At 50.4% G+C, this 17,126-nt stretch overlaps 1 protein-coding gene across 1 annotated transcript in view; it reads left to right on the forward strand.

Moving 5' to 3' along the window:
• The first annotated feature begins 1,080 nt into the window (after positions 1 to 1,080).
• The window catches only part of LOC137438171 (voltage-dependent L-type calcium channel subunit alpha-1D-like), a 429,914-nt gene continuing 413,868 nt past the window's right edge, over positions 1,081 to 17,126 (forward strand). The window contains exons 1-2 of the mRNA XM_078766514.1: positions 1,081 to 1,358; positions 1,660 to 1,765. Of these exons, the coding sequence (XP_078622640.1) occupies positions 1,261 to 1,358; positions 1,660 to 1,765 (204 nt within the window). The 5' untranslated portion in view covers positions 1,081 to 1,260. The remainder of the gene's footprint in view (positions 1,359 to 1,659; positions 1,766 to 17,126) is intronic.

Here is a 17,126-nt window from a genome sequence, read left to right on the forward strand (position 1 = left end):
GCGGTTTTGGAGCGAGATGGAATGTCGAATTCCCTGGGGGCGGTTTTGGAGCAAGATGGAATATCGAATTCCCTGGGTGTGGTTTTTGGAGCGAGATGGAATATCGAACTCCCTGTGGGCTGTTTTGGAGCAAGATGGCACGTCGAATGCCCTGGGGCGGTTTTGGAGTGAGATAGAATGTCGAATTTCCTGGGGCGGTTTTGGAGCGAGATGGAATGTCGAATTCCCTGGGGATGGTTTTGGAGCGAGATGGAATATCGAATTCCCTGGGGGCGGTTTTGGAGCGAGATGGAATATCGAATTTCCTGGGGCGGTTTTGGAGCGAGATGGAATGTCGAATGCCCCGGGGGCGATTTTGGAGTGAGATGGAATGTCGAATTCTCTGGGGACGGTTTTGGAGCGAGATGGAATGTCAAATTCCCTGGGGATGGTTTTGGGGCGAGATGGAATATCGAATTCCCTGGGGGCGGTTTTGGAGCGAGATGGCATGTCGAATGCCCTGGGGGGCGATTTTGGAGTGAGATGGAATGTCGAATTCCCTGGGGACGGTTTTGGAGCGAGATGGAATGTCGAATGCCCTGGGGGCGATTTTGGAGTGAGATGGAATGTCGAATTCCCTGGGGACGGTTTTGGAGCAAGATGGAATGTCGAATTCCCTGGGGATGGTTTTGGAGCGAGATAGGAGGGAGGACGTTCCTTTCGGAATTTCATTGTTCGGAAAGAATAAGAATTGAAATGTTGAGCAATTTCCATGATCCTTCATCATTGTTATCATTGTTGGCACCAACTGCATTCTTGAACCTCACACGTGTGTCTGTTTCTGCGCACTCGCAGTTGTACGCACGCGAACCGTAAATCCCAACCTGCCCAGGTTCTTTTTGGTTGTCGGTGGTCTTGGATCGACCCTCTCGACAGCCTCCATTTGTACTAATTGCGTCTCGAGCAAAAAGAAAAAGAAAAAGAGCAAACACAGACTGTCTGCAGATTGCTTGCTATGATTTATTTGCACCTGATGTTCGTTATCCCATTGAGCCCTTTAAAGCAGCCATCTTTGGTCGTCACCCAGGGCCGGGCCACGGTTATGGAGCCGGGGAGTCCCAAAAACACCTGTGCAACGGACAGGATGCTGCAGAGGCCGGCGCTCCGCTCACCTGGCAAGCGGCCATCGCGGCCGCCCGTGAGGCCAAGGAGGTGGCGGAGGGCACGGGTGGGCAACCCTCGGGCCAGCGGCATCGCCCACAGCATGGCAAGGGCAAGAAAATGCCGAGTGTCGTTCCCGACCGGCCTCCTCGGGCCCTCTTCTGCCTCAAGCTCAACAACCCTTTGCGACGAGCTTGCATCAACCTGGTCGAATGGAAGTATCCTTTTAGCAACACCTGGCCTACAGGTGGGGCCTTGTCTACCCAGTTCTGAAACCTGGGTTTTTGCAGCAGTTTGTAGCCATTTTGTACGACGTGGAAGTTCTCTTTAATAGTGTGACATTTCCTTAACAAATGACGTCACGTTATATCAGGATTATTTTGCCTCCTTACGAATACCTCTAATATTTACTGTACAGGTAATCAGGATGTATTGAATGATTCGAAAGGTAGTTATTCTAAGTGAATGATGCCGATGTTTTACTTTCTCCTTGTTGGGCCTTTACAAAGTTTTCCAAAGACCTTTTGACATCCTCATCTTGTTGACGATATTTGCGAACTGTGTGGCCTTGGCCATTTACACACCTTTCCCAGAAGATGACTCCAACGGAATCAACCACAACCTGGTAAGAGTTAGTTGTGCATTTCCTGATAAGCTGCTGGCCTTGTATTCTATTCTTCAATGCTCCTTGCATGATGCAGCTTCTTCGAAGACTCTCAAGGATTGGCAGGATATCCCAGATATGTGCACGCGCACCTGTGAGCCACCTGGCTTTGGTTTGAATCCAGACCGAGTCATGCTGTCTCGTAGGCCCTCGGATGGACGTCAAATTGGGCTTTAGCTGATGGACGTTGAAGATCCCACCATGTCATTCATGAAGAGTTGGCGAGTTATCGCCGGTACACTGGCAAAATTACCAAATTATTGCTCTAAACTACAGGAGGGCAATGCAACAGCAACACGGGTGTGCCTCCAGCCGCAAATTAGGAAGAAAAAGAAGAATAAGATTCATGCTGTGCCTCAGAGGACAATGAGAACGGTTCAAAGGCAAATCATTAGGATGCAATATGGCCAAAGAAACCCATGATATTCGATTTGATCGTATGTGCGTGAATAGTTGTGCACGGTGGCCAGAGAGATCAATCCCTGTGGCTAGCGAGATCAATCCCTGTGGTTAGCGAGATCAATCCCGGTGGCTAGCGAGATCAATCCCGGTGGCTAGCGAGATCAATCCCGGTGGCTGGTGAGATCAATCCCTGTGGCTAGCGAGATCAATCCCTGTGGCTAGCGAGATCAATACCTGTGGCTAGCGAGATCAATCCCGGTCGCTAGTGAGATCAATCCCGGTCGCTAGTGAGATAAATCCCTGTGGCTAGCGAGATCAATCCCGGTCGCTGGTGAGATCAATCCCGGTCGCTGGTGAGATCAATCCCGGTCGCTAGCGAGATCAATCCCTGTGGCTGGCGAGATCAATCCCGGTCGCTAGTGAGATCAATCCCGGTCGCTAGTGAGATCAATCCCTGTGGCTAGTGAGATCAATCCCTGTGGCTAGCGATATTAATCCCTGTGGCTGGTGAGATCAATCCCTGTGGCTAGTGAGATCAATCCCTGTGGCTAGTGAGATCAATCCCTGTGGCTAGCGAGATCAATCCCGGTCGCTAGTGAGATCAATCCCGGTCGCTAGTGAGATCAATCCCTGTGGCTAGTGAGATCAATCCCTGTGGCTAGCGATATTAATCCCTGTGGCTGGTGAGATCAATCCCGGTCGCTAGTGAGATCAATCCCTGTGGCTAGTGAGATCAATCCCTGTGGCTAGCGAGATCAATCCCGGTCGCTAGTGAGATAAATCCCGGTCGCTAGTGAGATCAATCCCTGTGGCTAGCGAGATCAATCCCTGTGGCTGGCGAGATCAATCCCGGTCGCTAGTGAGATCAATCCCGGTCGCTAGTGAGATCAATCCCTGTGGCTAGTGAGATCAATCCCTGTGGCTAGCGATATTAATCCCTGTGGCTGGTGAGATCAATCCCTGTGGCTAGTGAGATCAATCCCGGTCGCTAGTGAGATCAATCCCTGTGGCTAGTGAGATCAATCCCTGTGGCTAGTGAGATCAATCCCTGTGGCTAGTGAGATCAATCCCTGTGGCTAGTGAGATCAATCCCTGTGGCTAGCGAGATCAATCCCGGTGGCTAGCGAGATCAATCCCTGTGGCTGGCGAGATCAATCCTGGTCGCTAGTGAGATCAATCCCGGTCGCTAGTGAGATCAATCCCTGTGGCTAGTGAGATCAATCCCTGTGGCTAGCGATATTAATCCCTGTGGCTGGTGAGATCAATCCCTGTGGCGAGCGAGATCAATCCCTGTGGCAAGTGAGATCAATCCCTGTGGCTAGCGATATTAATCCCTGTGGCTAGTGAGATCAATCCCTGTGGCTAGCGAGATCAATCCCTGTGGTTAGCGAGATCAATCCCTGTGGCTAGCGATATTAATCCCTGTGGCTAGTGAGATCAATCCCTGTGGCTAGCGAGATCAATCCCTGTGGCTAGCGAGATCAATCCCTGTGGCTAGCGATATTAATCCCTGTGGCTAGCGAGATCCATCCCGGTCGCTAGCGAGATGAATCCCGGTCGCTTGCGAGATCAATCCCTGTGGCTAGCGAGATCAATCCCGGTCGCTAGTGAGATCAATCCCTGTGGCTGGCGAGATCAATCCCGGTCGCTAGCGAGATCAATCCCGGTCGCTAGCGAGATCAATCCCAGTCGCTAGCGAGATCAATCCCGGTCGCTAGCGAGATCAATCCCGGTCGCTAGCGAGATCAATCCCGGTCGCTAGCGAGATCAATCCCGGTCGCTAGCGAGATCAATCCCGGTCGCCAGAGAGATCAATCCCGGTCGCTAGCGAGATCAATCCCTGTGGCTAGCGAGATCAATCCTGGTCGCTAGCGAGATCAATCCCTGTGGCTCGCGAGATCAATCCCGGTCGCTAGCGAGATCAATCCCGGTGGCTAGCGAGATCAATCCCTGTGGCTAGCGAGATCAATCCCGGTGGCTAGCGAGATCAATCCCGGTGGCTAGCGAGATCAATCCCGGTCGCTAGCGAGATCAATCCCGGTGGCTCGCGAGATCAATCCTGGTCGCTAGCGAGATCAATCCCGGTGGCTAGCGAGATCAATCCCGGTGGCTAGCGAGATCAATCCTGGTGGTTGGCGAGATCAATCCCTGTGGCTAGCGAGATCAATCCCTGTGGCTAGCGAGATCAATCCCTGTGGCTGGCGAGATCAATCCCTGTGGCTGGCGAGATCAATCCCGGTGGCTAGCAAGATCAATCCCTGTGGCTCGCGAGATCAATCCCGGTCGCTAGCGAGATCAATCGCTTGTCTACTTGTCTACCGCTCAAAAATCTCGCGAGATCTAGGAGACGGTGGGAGGGATTTTCGAAGCTCCACACGGTCTCCACGTTTTTCGAAGTTGTCTGTTCACAATTGTATTTTGTCGAAACTGTATTTATCTTTCGGTGTGTGACGTTATTGTGTGCAACTTTGGTTTTTTTTTTTTTTTTTTTTTTTTTTTGTTTGTATACAAGATCGAGGCTCGTGAAAGAGCGAACATTAATCACACAGAAAGACAAACAGACACATAAAACAAATAACATCGGGAGCGGTAGACAAGATGGGGAGAGAGGGGGAAGGACACTGTTACGTGGTCCCCTCGGTGACTACCTGGTCTCGGTGACCCCCGGACCGTGAGAGGACCTTCGCCAGCAAGTAGTATTATATATATGAGCTTTAGTAACGCAATCAATAGGAATTCCAATCAAAAGGAAACCCCACACCAAGGATCCGGAATAATCAATGATATATTCCCCGAGCAATCAACCATCAACAATCAACAATCAATATCACAAAGATGTCAACTCATCTACAATAACTCTAAGATGGCCATCTTATACATTCCTCACGTGAGCCCCACTCCTGACTCCCTCCGTGGTCAATGTCTCTCACAATGTCTCTCTTCTCCGCACACGGGCGGTTGAACGAACCCCGGGCGGACGTGCTCCAAACGTGCCGTCTCGTACCGGGGACAGCTGCTGCAGCGCACACCTCCTTGCCAAGCCAAGCCACGGGGCAAAACCCAGCGCGGCTTCCAACGCGCGCGAGGCCCCAAAGTGCGACCCGTATGCGTCCTTGTAGACGGGGCAAAACCAAGCGCGGTTTGCAACGCGCGCGAGGCTCAACGTGCGACCCGTACGCGTCCTTGTAGACGGGGCAAACTGTGCCGGCCGCTTGGTTCCGTGCACGAACTCACGGGGACTTGACGTGTCAAAAGGTAGTTACGCGTCCAGGTAACTCCTCTCGCCAGACGGGTTTCGGAACGCCGCTTTGTCCACGCCGCGCAAGGTCGCTTCCACCTTTTTCCGGAGCGGGGCGAGGAAGACGAAACCTCCTTCTTTTTCCTCGTGTCTTTTTCTCTTCCGTTTTCGGGCACTTCCGTTTCCGGCCACTTCCGTTTCCGGCCACTTGTTCCGAAGGGCTCCTGACCCTCCAATCACAACAACCCTTAATATAATACACACGGATAAGCAACCTGAATGGTAATTCACATACCTTCACATAAATATGTAACACTCCCCCCCTTCAAGAAAGAAAGTTTGAACCCAGCGAAAACTTTCTTTGCCGGCCAATTTGGAGAAACAAACCAGATCACTCAACCCCCCCCCACATTATCAGTTCCCCCCGGGCACAGTTATCACTTAAAAATAAAGCAACCAAAATTTCACCACAACCCCTCCAGATTACTCCCTCTGGACTAAGTACCAACAACGACATTGTCCCTGCCAAATCAAACTCCATCTCATGACCCTCTGACTTTGACCGTCAGTTTCTTGGGAATGAAGGTTAAGGGGTTGATCAAAAATCCAAAGTTAAGCAACTCGATAGCACTTTTTCCGGGAGGCCAAGCCGAGTATTCACTACATGGATGCCTTTAGGAACGCGGAGTTCACGGTTAGTCCGTGCAGGAAAGTTCTCTACATGGGCGCCTTGAGGAACGTGGAGTTCACGGTTAGTCCGTGCATGAAAGTTCACTACATGGACGCCTTTAGGAATGGCGTTCACGGTTAATTCGTGTAGGAATCTTGGCTCGGCGGCTCCGCCGCCTTCAGTGCTTCAACTTCTCAGAACTTCCCTAATAATTAGGGTGGGACCACTGGTCCCTGTAGTCCCATGAATAGCGGTCTCCTTCTCGGCCACCATTTTTCCAATCCTTCCTTCGGGAGCGGCCATAACTCAGGGAGCCTCCATAATAATATTGATTGCGGCCACCACCAACACTACCGCCCAGTTGTCCCCTCCTGTAGACCTCTCGACGCCTACGAAATGCCTTCCCTACTGTTATGGTCCGACCCTCCAACTCCTTGCCATTCCAATTCTTCTCTGCCTCTCTGGCGTCTTTTGTGCTGGCAAACGTGACAAAGCCGAACCCTCTTGACTGTTGCGTTTCCCAGTCTCTTACCAACCGCACTTCCACCAGCGGCCCATATCTGTTGAAGACAGAGGTCAGAACTTCTTCCTCTGTTTTGAAGTTCAGTCCCCCTACAAATAACTTGGCCCTTTTGTCGCCATCCCGAGCTGGTGTGGCGTTATTTTCCCTGCTGGGCTCTTTACCAACCCTCAGGTTACCATAAACTTGACCCCCGGCCAAATCATTCCCGATAACCACAGATACACCCTCTACAGGAAGCGTGGCTTGTAAACCGACGGTGACCGGTCCTGACACCAAATCGGACTCCAAATGGATGACATGAAGGGGAGCACTAACACCGCCCCCGATCCCCTGTAAACGAACACTATCCCCCGTTGCCGTCTCCTCGGACCATGGCAAAATGCCTTCAAGCATTAAAGATTGATGTGCCCCTGTGTCCCTCAATATCCTAACCGGTTTCCGGTTAGTCGAGGCTCCATCCCGTGACACATACCCCTCTGAAATAAATGGTTGGTAACCCTTTTGATGGCGATTTCTCACAATGGCCATTGCGTTTGGAGTCGTAGTAGTCGGACTCCGCTCTGGGTCTTCGCTTTTCATGCGGTAACAACTGGACATCAAGTGTCCAGGTTTCTTGCAAAAAGCGCAAGTAGGCCCGGAGGGAAAACTCGTGGTCTGCCTCGGGCCCCCCGAACTATAAGTTTGTCTTGGGCCCTCATCCCTCCGATTTCGAACAGGTGGGGTATCATAGTTGTCCCCATAATCATCTCGAGGCCGCCGCCATGTATGGTCGTTCTCCGCACCTGCTGTTCCCCACCTACCCTGCGGAGATCTAGGCGAGGAGTTAGGTTCGTGGACCCCTATTCGGTGGGTTAAGGCATAATCATCTGCCATGGTGGCTGCGTCCCACAACTTTGGTACCTTCTTTTCCTGCAGGTACACTTTGATGTCCTCGTGGACACACTGCTGGAATTCCTCCACCAGGATCAAGTCCCGCAATGTCTCGAAGTCTTTCCCGACTCCTTTTGACTCACACCACCGATCAAACATGTTTTCTTTCACTCTGGCAAACTCCACATGGGTTTCACTCTCCCTCTTCCTGGCATTCCTGAATTTTTGCCTGTAAGCTTCCGGAACCAACTCATAGGCCTTGAGGATGTGCTTCTTCAGTACCTCATAATCTGCACATTGGTCCATTGGTAGCGCCGAATAAATTTCCTGAGCTTTCCCCACCAGCACACTTTGCACGAGTATGGTCCATGCCTCCTCCGGCCAGTTTAATTGTCGAGCCACTTTCTCAAAGTGTGGAAAAAATTTCGCGACTTCTTTTTCACTGAACGGTGGAACCAGCCTCACATGTCTGCCCACATCCCAGGTTTTCTGGTTAGGTGTCGACCCCGTCAGCAAGGGTGGTGCCTCTCCCCGTTCTCTCATTAACTCCAGCTCCTTGAATTTGATTTCTTGCTGAAGCTCCATGTCACGTTCCTTTAATTCCCTTTCCGCTTTTCTCTCCTCTGCTTCGAGGTCCCTTGCAGCTCTCCTTTCCTCTGCTTGTTCCTTTTCTCTTCTTTCCTGGAGTTCTCTTTCCACTCTCCTTTCCTCGGTTCTTTCTTGTGCTGTTTTCTCTTCCAACCTTTCCTGGAGTTCTCGTTCCACTCTCCTTTCCTCTGCTTTTTTGTCTTCTAACCTTTCCTGGAGTTCTCGTTCCACTCTCCTTTCCTCTGCTTGTGCTTTCCTTTCTTCTTCTGCTCTTTCCTTTTCTGCTTTCCTTTCTTCTTCTGCTCTTTCCTTTTCTGCTTTCCTTTCTTCTTCTGCTCTTTCCTTTTCTGCTTTCCTTTCTTCTTCTGCTCTTTCCTTTTCTGCTTTCCTTTCTTCTTCTTTAATCCGTTCCTGGCTCCGTAACTGCAACTCCAGTTTCCGGAGCTCAACGTCTTCTGGTTCTTCGGGTAGCCACTCCCAGGCTAACTCGTCCCATGTTCCTAATCCCACCATAGATTGTATCACCGTGGCCTGCAACTCTGCCTTCCTCAAATTAGTTCGGACCTCCAAGTTAAAATGTTTGGCCAATTTCAAGAGGTCCGACTTTAGCAACGCTCGGAACTGTGCCTCACTCGGTGTTACCCCAAAGTTCTGTGCCACAAACGCCATGGTGCCTATCGTTAACACCTGTTAACCTTCACCCAAGATTTTACCCCAATTTCTCAAAAATTTTTTTTACCAATTAATAATTAATTAATAAATTTTAATTAATAAAAATTATTATTTTATTACTTTATACAATTTTAAATCCCGGACGTAGACCCAATTGCGAAACCGCAAATCGTAATTTGGACGAGCCCCCAATTCTGTTACGTGGTCCCCTCGGTGACTACCTGGTCTCGGTGACCCCCGGACCGTGAGAGGACCTTCGCCAGCAAGTAGTATTATATATATATGAGCTTTCGTAACGCAATCAATAGGAATTCCAATCAAAAGGAAACCCCACACCAAGGATCCGGAATAATCAATGATATATTCCCCGAGCAATCAACCATCAACAATCAACAATCAATATCACAAAGATGTCAACTCATCTACAATAACTCTAAGATGGCCATCTTATACATTCCTCACGTGAGCCCCACTCCTGACTCCCTCCGTGGTCAATGTCTCTCACAATGTCTCTCTTCTCCGCACACGGGCGGTTGAACGAACCCCGGGCGGACGTGCTCCAAACGTGCCGTCTCGTACCGGGGACAGCTGCTGCAGCGCACACCTCCTTGCCAAGCCAAGCCACGGGGCAAAACCCAGCGCGGCTTCCAACGCGCGCGAGGCCCCAAAGTGCGACCCGTACGCGTCCTTGTAGACGGGGCAAAACCAAGCGCGGTTTGCAACGCGCGCGAGGCTCAACGTGCGACCCGTACGCGTCCTTGTAGACGGGGCAAACTGTGCCGGCCGCTTGGTTCCGTGCACGAACTCACGGGGACTTGACGTGTCAAAAGGTAGTTACGCGTCCAGGTAACTCCTCTCGCCAGACGGGTTTCGGAACGCCGCTTTGTCCACGCCGCGCAAGGTCGCTTCCACCTTTTTCCGGAGCGGGGCGAGGAAGACGAAACCTCCTTCTTTTTCCTCGTGTCTTTTTCTCTTCCGTTTTCGGGCACTTCCGTTTCCGGCCACTTCCGTTTCCGGCCACTTGTTCCGAAGGGCTCCTGACCCTCCAATCACAACAACCCTTAATATAATACACACGGATAAGCAACCTGAATGGTAATTCACATACCTTCACATAAATATGTAACAGACAGATCTCGATAACAGATCTTGAGATCTCGCGAGATCTTGGAGACGGCGGCAGGGATTTTCGAAGCTCCACACGGTCTCCACGTTTTTCGAAGTTAAGTCTGTTCACAATTGTATTTTGTCGAAACTGTATTTATCTTTCGGTGTGTGAAGTTATTGTGTGCAACTTTGGTTGTTTCTCGGTGTTTATCTTTCATAAATTGATCGTCTGTTTGCCGTGTCGCGAGCAAGGCCTTGTACAGTGTGCACTGTACAACCTTGAGGCTTTGTTTTTCTCTCAGTGGTCCGTCGTTTGTGATCCAATAACTTTCGTTCTCTGTATTCCCAGTCTTTTCACCCATAGCCTACTTCCTTGTGTAAATCTCAACTCAAAAAAAAAACAAAAAAAAACAAAACATTTCCTTCTCTGTTCTCATTCGTTTATTCATTCTTATTCGTTCGTTCGTTCTTCGACCACGTGTTTCTCCCCCATTTCCCCAGATAGTTTTCACTCATTAACCTTCAATGTTTACACTTTCCCCTCAAGTTATGTATTCCGTCATATTTTATAACACCTTTTTCTTCTTCTTCTTTAAAAGGCTGCTTTCGACTTGCTCACCAAATCAATTCATCCCAAAAAAAATATCCATCTCCTATAGTGCCTTTTTTCTACATTCCCTAAACTCTCCTGCACTCCATCCTCCATCCAGTGTCCTTAAACGTATTTTTAACTCGAAGGTCACAAGAAACTCATTTTGCAATAAATGTTCGTTTCCCATAAATCGTACACTTTCAAAAATCCAATCTCACCCCTCCCCTCCAAATCTTCCCCATAACCCCTCCCCTCCAAATCTTCCCCATCACCCCTCCCCTCCAAATCTTCCCCATCACCCATCCCTTTCAAATCTCCCCCCTTGCCCCCTCCCTCCTAAACTACCCCCTCACCCCTCCCCGCCAAGACGCCCCCTCGCCCCTCCCCTCCTAGACTCCTGCCTCACCCCTCCCCTCCAAATCTCCCCCATATCCCATCCCTTTCAAATCCCTCCCCTTGTCCCTTCCCTCCCAAACTCCCCCCTCACCCCTCCCCTTCAAATCTCCCCACCCTCATTGCTTCTCAATTTCCCCCCTCTCACTCCCCCTCCTCAAAGCATCCTCCCCGCTTCTTCCCCCTTCAAACTCTCACCTCCATCTCCCCCAACCTTCTGCCTCGCTCTTCCCCCTCCTCAAATAACACCTCATTGTGGCTCACCCAATCACCATCAAACCTTTTGTCAGCCCCATCCTTCCCTTTCTCCGAGCTATTCTGAAATCTCTGACACACCTTCAACAGCTCTCCCTACCTCTTCCACCTCTTCCACATCTTACCCTACCCCTCCTCCCCCCTGTTCTGGATCTGATGCTCCCCCTTCCTCTTCATTAACGGTATGGACCTCAAACATCCGGGGCCTTCGTTCAAACTTAACTGATCTCTCCATACAGGTTGCTTCTGTCAAACCAGACGTGATCTGCTTAACAGAAACTTTCCTCCTTTATGATGTCTCCGATTCCATAGTATCTCTCCCGGGCTACTCCCTCCTCCGGTATGATAGACCTGAGCCTCGTCCTGGAGGCGGGGTTGCTATCTTTATCAAAAACTCTCTTCCTCACTCGCCCTGCACTGCACTCTCTCCACCTCACCCCCAGGAATACCTCTGGCTACGGCTTCCCCTTCGCTCCCACCTCTTGTTCATATGTGTGTTGTACCGTCCACCAAACAGTGATGACTCCATCTACATCTCGCTGTCTGATGATATGGACCAACTTCTATCTACTCATCCCAACTCTCTCTTCCTCATATGTGGTGATTTCAACTGTCATCATGCCAGTTGGCTGGGTGTGGGTACCTCTCTCACCAGCCATGGCTCCTCAGCAAAGGACTTCTGCGACTCACTGGGACTGACACAATCTGTCAATTTCCCGACCCGGATCTCAGTCAACGGAACATCTTCTCTTCTGGACTTGGTTATGACTAACTTCCCTGAAAATGTCTGCTGCTCTTCTTCTGCTCCGATCGGATCATCTGATCATGTCCTTGTTAAAGTGGACATCTCTCTGACCATCCTCAGGGAGCCTGCTCAGCGTCGACGAGTCTGGCATTTCACTCAGGCCAACTGGCACGGTCTTCAAGCAGCCATCAATCATCTGGACTGGTCTCCCATCTCTACCACCTCTGACATCAACTCATCCTGGGAATTCTTCCAAAGTAAATTGCTCTCTCTCATGCACAGATTTATCCCATCTCGTCTTCAGTTGTCATACCCTTCCTCCCGTCCATGGTACACGGAATCTTGTGGTGAGGCTGTTGCCCAGAAACAACTTGCCTTCGTCTCCTGGAAAGCAAATCCAACGGAAGGAAATCTCATTTCCTTTCACAAAGCCCGAAACAAGTGTGTGTCCACCCTCAGGAGAGCCAGGAAACAATATCTCTCCGTTCTCAAGACCGAACTCTCTTATCTGTCTCCCTCTTCCAAATCCTGGTGGCGTCTGGTCAAATCCGTTTCTGGTGTTTGTTCCCCCTCCATCCCCTCCCTTACCTCAAACGGCTACACAGCTGACTCCGCACGTGAAAAAGCTGAATGCCTCAACTCTGTGTTTGCCTCTAAATCTTGTGTCCCAAACCCATCCCTCTCTGTACCCACCATACCCAGTCGTACCCTGCTGCTCCTGGACTCCGTGTCCTTTCCTCCTGACAAGGTGGAAAAGTTTCTGTCAACCCTCGACTCTGATTCTGCAATTGGACCCGACGGCATCAGCCCACGGGTCCTAAAATCCTGCTCTGCTGCTCTATCTCACCCTCTCTCTGTTCTCTTCACCCTCTCTTTTGCTCAAGGTCAACTGCCATCTGCTTGGAAATCAGCCAACATCACCGCTTTGCACAAAAAAGGTGCAAAAACAGATCCTAGCAACTACAGACCAATCAGCCTTCTCCCAATTATCAGCAAAGTCATGGAATCCATCATTGCTTCGGATATGAAATCTTTCCTCTTCTCCAATGGCTTGATCTCTGATCATCAATTTGGTTTCAGACCAGGTCATTCAACTCTGGACATGCTGCTTCTGCTGTCTCAACAATGGATGGAGGTCCTCAATGCCAAACAGGAAATTAGAGCTGTCTCCCTCGACATATCACGTGCCTTCGACACGGTCTGGCACCCCGCTCTGCTCACCAAACTCTCCTCCTTTGGTATCCATGGAAATCTCCACGCATGGCTGGCGGACTTCCTCTCTAGTCGTCGTCAACGTGTGGCCCTGAATGGGTTTCTCTCATCTCCTCTTCCTGTTCAGGCTGGAGTTCCCCAAGGCAGTGTTCTGGGCCCCGTGCTTTTTCTGGTCTTCATCAATGATCTCTCTGACTCTCTCGAAAATTCTCTCTATCTCTTTGCTGATGACTCCACTCTCTGCCGCTCCATTCCTCTTCCCTCAGATCGGCAGTCTGCTGCCTCCTCACTCTCTGAAGACCTGGACAAAATCACAGACTGGTCAAACAAGTGGAACATGTCTTTCAATCCTGACAAATCTCACACTCTTACTATGTCTCTCCGAAAAGATCGACTGGACAACCCTCCCATCTACTTTCTCAACAATCCTCTCCAAGAAGTTCTGTCGCTCAAGATTTTGGGTCTCACTATCTGCCATGATCTTTCTTGGGAAAACCACATTTCCAAGCTGGCCTCCAAAGCCAGTCGCCGACTGGGCATCCTCCGTCGTGCGAAGTCCTTCCTCGGCACACCTGAGCTCCTCACCACATACAAGGCTTTCATCCGCAGCTCAATGGAATACTGTTCTCCCCTATGGGCCGGTGCTCCTGCCTCACACCTAGCTCGGCTTCACGCTGTTGAAACCAAAGCTTTCAGAATTATTGGAATCTCCCGCGATGAAGCTATCTCTGAGGGCCTTTCACTCACTCACCGCAGGCAGGTAGGTGGTCTTTCTGTCTTCTACCGACTCCTCTCCGGCCTTGCACCCCCAGCTCTCTCTGTGCTCTGTCCCCCAAATATTCCTACAGGTCGCACAAGATCTGCCAGCAACCCTCTGATGGTTAAACTGCCGAAATCTCGGCTCTCTGCTCACCTTCACTCTTTCATTCCTCTTTTCTCCCGCCTCTGGAACAAACTCCCTCACTCCCTTCAATCCCACTCCTCCCTCCAGGTCTTTAAAACAGCTGTTCACCACCATCTCTTATCTTCCCCCATCCAAAACCTTGATCTTTTCTACCCCCGGTAATTCACCCCAGAGCCACCTTGTTTGAAATTCCAACTTCTTTCCTGGAAGTCCTGGCAGTGTCCATATGTTTTATACCTCTCCCACCGCCCCCTTCCCATGCCCCCCCCCCCCCAAAGCCCTCGCCCTCTCTCAGATCTCTCGATGTCTCCATGTCTCTCGGTCCCTGCTCTCAAATGTTGTGTTTGTGTCCTTCCCCCTCTCTCCCCATCTTGTCTACCGCTCCCGATGTTATATGTTTTATGTGTCGGTTTGTCTTTGTGTGTGATTAATGTTCGCTCTTTCACGAGCCTCGATCTTGTATACAAAAAAAATAAAAATAAAAAATCCCTGTGGCTAGCGAGATCAATCCCAGTGGCTGGGGAGATCAATCCCGGTCGCTAGCGAGATCAATCCCCGTGGCTAGTGAGATCAATCCCGGTGGCTTGCGAGATCAATCCCAGTGGCTAGAGAGATCAATCCCGGTGGCTAGAGAGATCAATCCCAGTGGCTTGCGAGATCAATCCCGGTGGCTTGCGAGATCAATCCCAGTGGCTAGAGAGATCAATCCCGGTGGCTAGTGAGATCAATCCCAGTGGCTTGCGAGATCAATCCCGGTGGCTTGCGAGATCAATCCCGGTGGCTCGAGAGATCAATCCCGGTGGCTAGTGAGATCAATCCCGGTGGCTTGCGAGATCAATCCCGGTGGCTTGCGAGATCAATCCCAGTGGCTAGAGAGATCAATCCCTGTGGCTAGCGAGATCAATCCCTGTGGCTAGTGAGATCAATCCCGGTGGCTTGCGAGATCAATCCCGGTGGCTTGCGAGATCAATCCCGGTGGGTTGCGAGATCAATCCCAGTGGCTGGAGAGATCAATCCCTGTGCCTAGCGAGATCAATCCCTGTGGCTAGCGAGATCAATCCCTGTGGCTAGTGAGATCAATCCCGGTGGCTAGCGAGATCAATCCCTGTGGCTAGAGAGATCAATCCCGGTGGCTTGCGAGATCAATCCCGGTGGCTTGCGAGATCAATCCCAGTGGCTTGCGAGATCAATCCCAGTGGCTAGAGAGATCAATCCCTGTGGCTAGAGAGATCAATCCCTGTGGGTAGTGAGATCAATCCCTGTGGCTGGTGAGATCAATCCCGGTGGCTAGAGAGATCAATCCCTGTGGCTAGTGAGATCAATCCCTGTGGCTGGTGAGATCAATCCCTGTGGCTAGTGAGATCAATCCCGGTGGCTTGCGAGATCAATCCCAGTGGCTAGAGAGATCAATCCCTGTGGCTAGAGAGATCAATCCCTGTGGCTAGAGAGATCAATCCCTGTGGCTAGTGAGATCAATCCCTGTGGCTGGTGAGATCAATCCCGGTGGCTTGTGAGATCAATCCCAGTGGCTAGAGAGATCAATCCCTGTGGCTAGAGAGATCAATCCCTGTGGCTAGTGAGATCAATCCCTGTGGCTGGTGAGATCAATCCCGGTGGCTAGTGAGATCAATCCCGGTGGCTAGTGAGATCAATCCCTGTGGCTAGTGAGATCAATCCCGGTGGCTAGTGAGATCAATCCCTGTGGCTAGTGAGATCAATCCCGGTGGCTAGTGAGATCAATCCCTGTGGCTAGTGAGATCAATCCCTGTGGCTCGTGAGATCAATCCCTGTGGCTAGTGAGATCAATCCCTGTGGCTAGTGAGATCAATCCCTGTGGCTAGTGAGATCAATCCCTGTGGCTAGTGAGATCAATCCCTGTGGCTAGTGAGATCAATCCCTGTGGCTGGAGAGATCAATCCCGGTGGCTAGAGAGATCAATCCCGGTGGCTAGCGAGATCAATCCCGGTGGCTTGCGAGATCAATCCCAGTGGCTAGAGAGATCGCCCCATTTGACAGTTTGTAATTCTTCCTTTTGTGGGGATGGAGATGGTTTTTGTGACTAAACCTTGAAATGCCTCAAACGATGAAGACCATAAATAACAGCATTGAAAATATTCCTCAGGCTATTATGGCCTGGCCTTGTGCTGGACGTAATGACGTAATGACGTCCCAGGCGTAGCACCACTTCTCTGCACCACCATTTTCGTCCATCATCCCGACGCCTAGCATCTGGCATTCAGGCCGTCAACTTCGGACGTCAGACAGTCAGTTGGAGTCAGACATATGGGTTATGGTGTTCGACTGCCATCAGCGAAGCGACGGAACATGCGGAGTGCTGGATGCTGGGATGAGGTACACCTCCGCAGTCGTAATGACGTCTCAGCAATAAGAGCGTGACAGACAGAGGGACAGAGAACCCCAGCTGCTTTAACATATAGATTGAGTGTTCTTTTCATGAATAATGTGAAGTGTTTCTGGAACACTTTGGATATATTTACATTTATATACAGGTGCTGAGGCTCATGGGAAAGCGTAGGGCAAACAGGAAGCATGTGGATATGATGATGCACTACATCCTGAGGAGTCATGCAGGTGAAGGGAAAACAGGGTCTCAGTGGTCGTTGAAAAGTACAAAGGTGGAAATGCGAGAGCCCTTGAGGTGGAGATCGGCGACAGACCCGAACGACCGGACGGAAGAGCACAGGAAGACAGACACAGGTAGACAGACCCATATACAAGAGTAGAGGGCGATGAATGATTGCAGGTAAACATAATGTTTAGAATTGAGGAGCTTAACAAGGAAAGGGTTTCTCATGGAACTTGTCAGCCGGAGGGGCTGGTCAGAAAGGCAAGAGAGCAGCAAATGCAAAAACAGAAAGAGAGCTGGCGTTGGACGACAAGGCCGGACACCTGCTCGTGGTGAGGCCACCAACAGTGTTTGCACAAGCTTGGCCTTGCAGTCTTCTTTAACTCTATTTCAGTTTTCTTTAACAAAATAAATAAATATTTGCTTCACCCCAGGTGTAGCACATCACATGATGCCACCACGTTTCCCTACTTACAATTGACCCCATCAAGTTGGATTTGTATCTATTCAACGTTGGATGTGATTCCATTGAATGTTATATTTTTATCCATTGAATGTTATATT

The sequence above is a fragment of the Myxine glutinosa genome, chromosome 12 (assembly GCF_964187855.1).
Source record: "Myxine glutinosa chromosome 12, kmMyxGlut1.1, whole genome shotgun sequence".
In the NCBI taxonomy this organism is placed as follows: Eukaryota; Metazoa; Chordata; class Myxini; order Myxiniformes; family Myxinidae; genus Myxine; species Myxine glutinosa.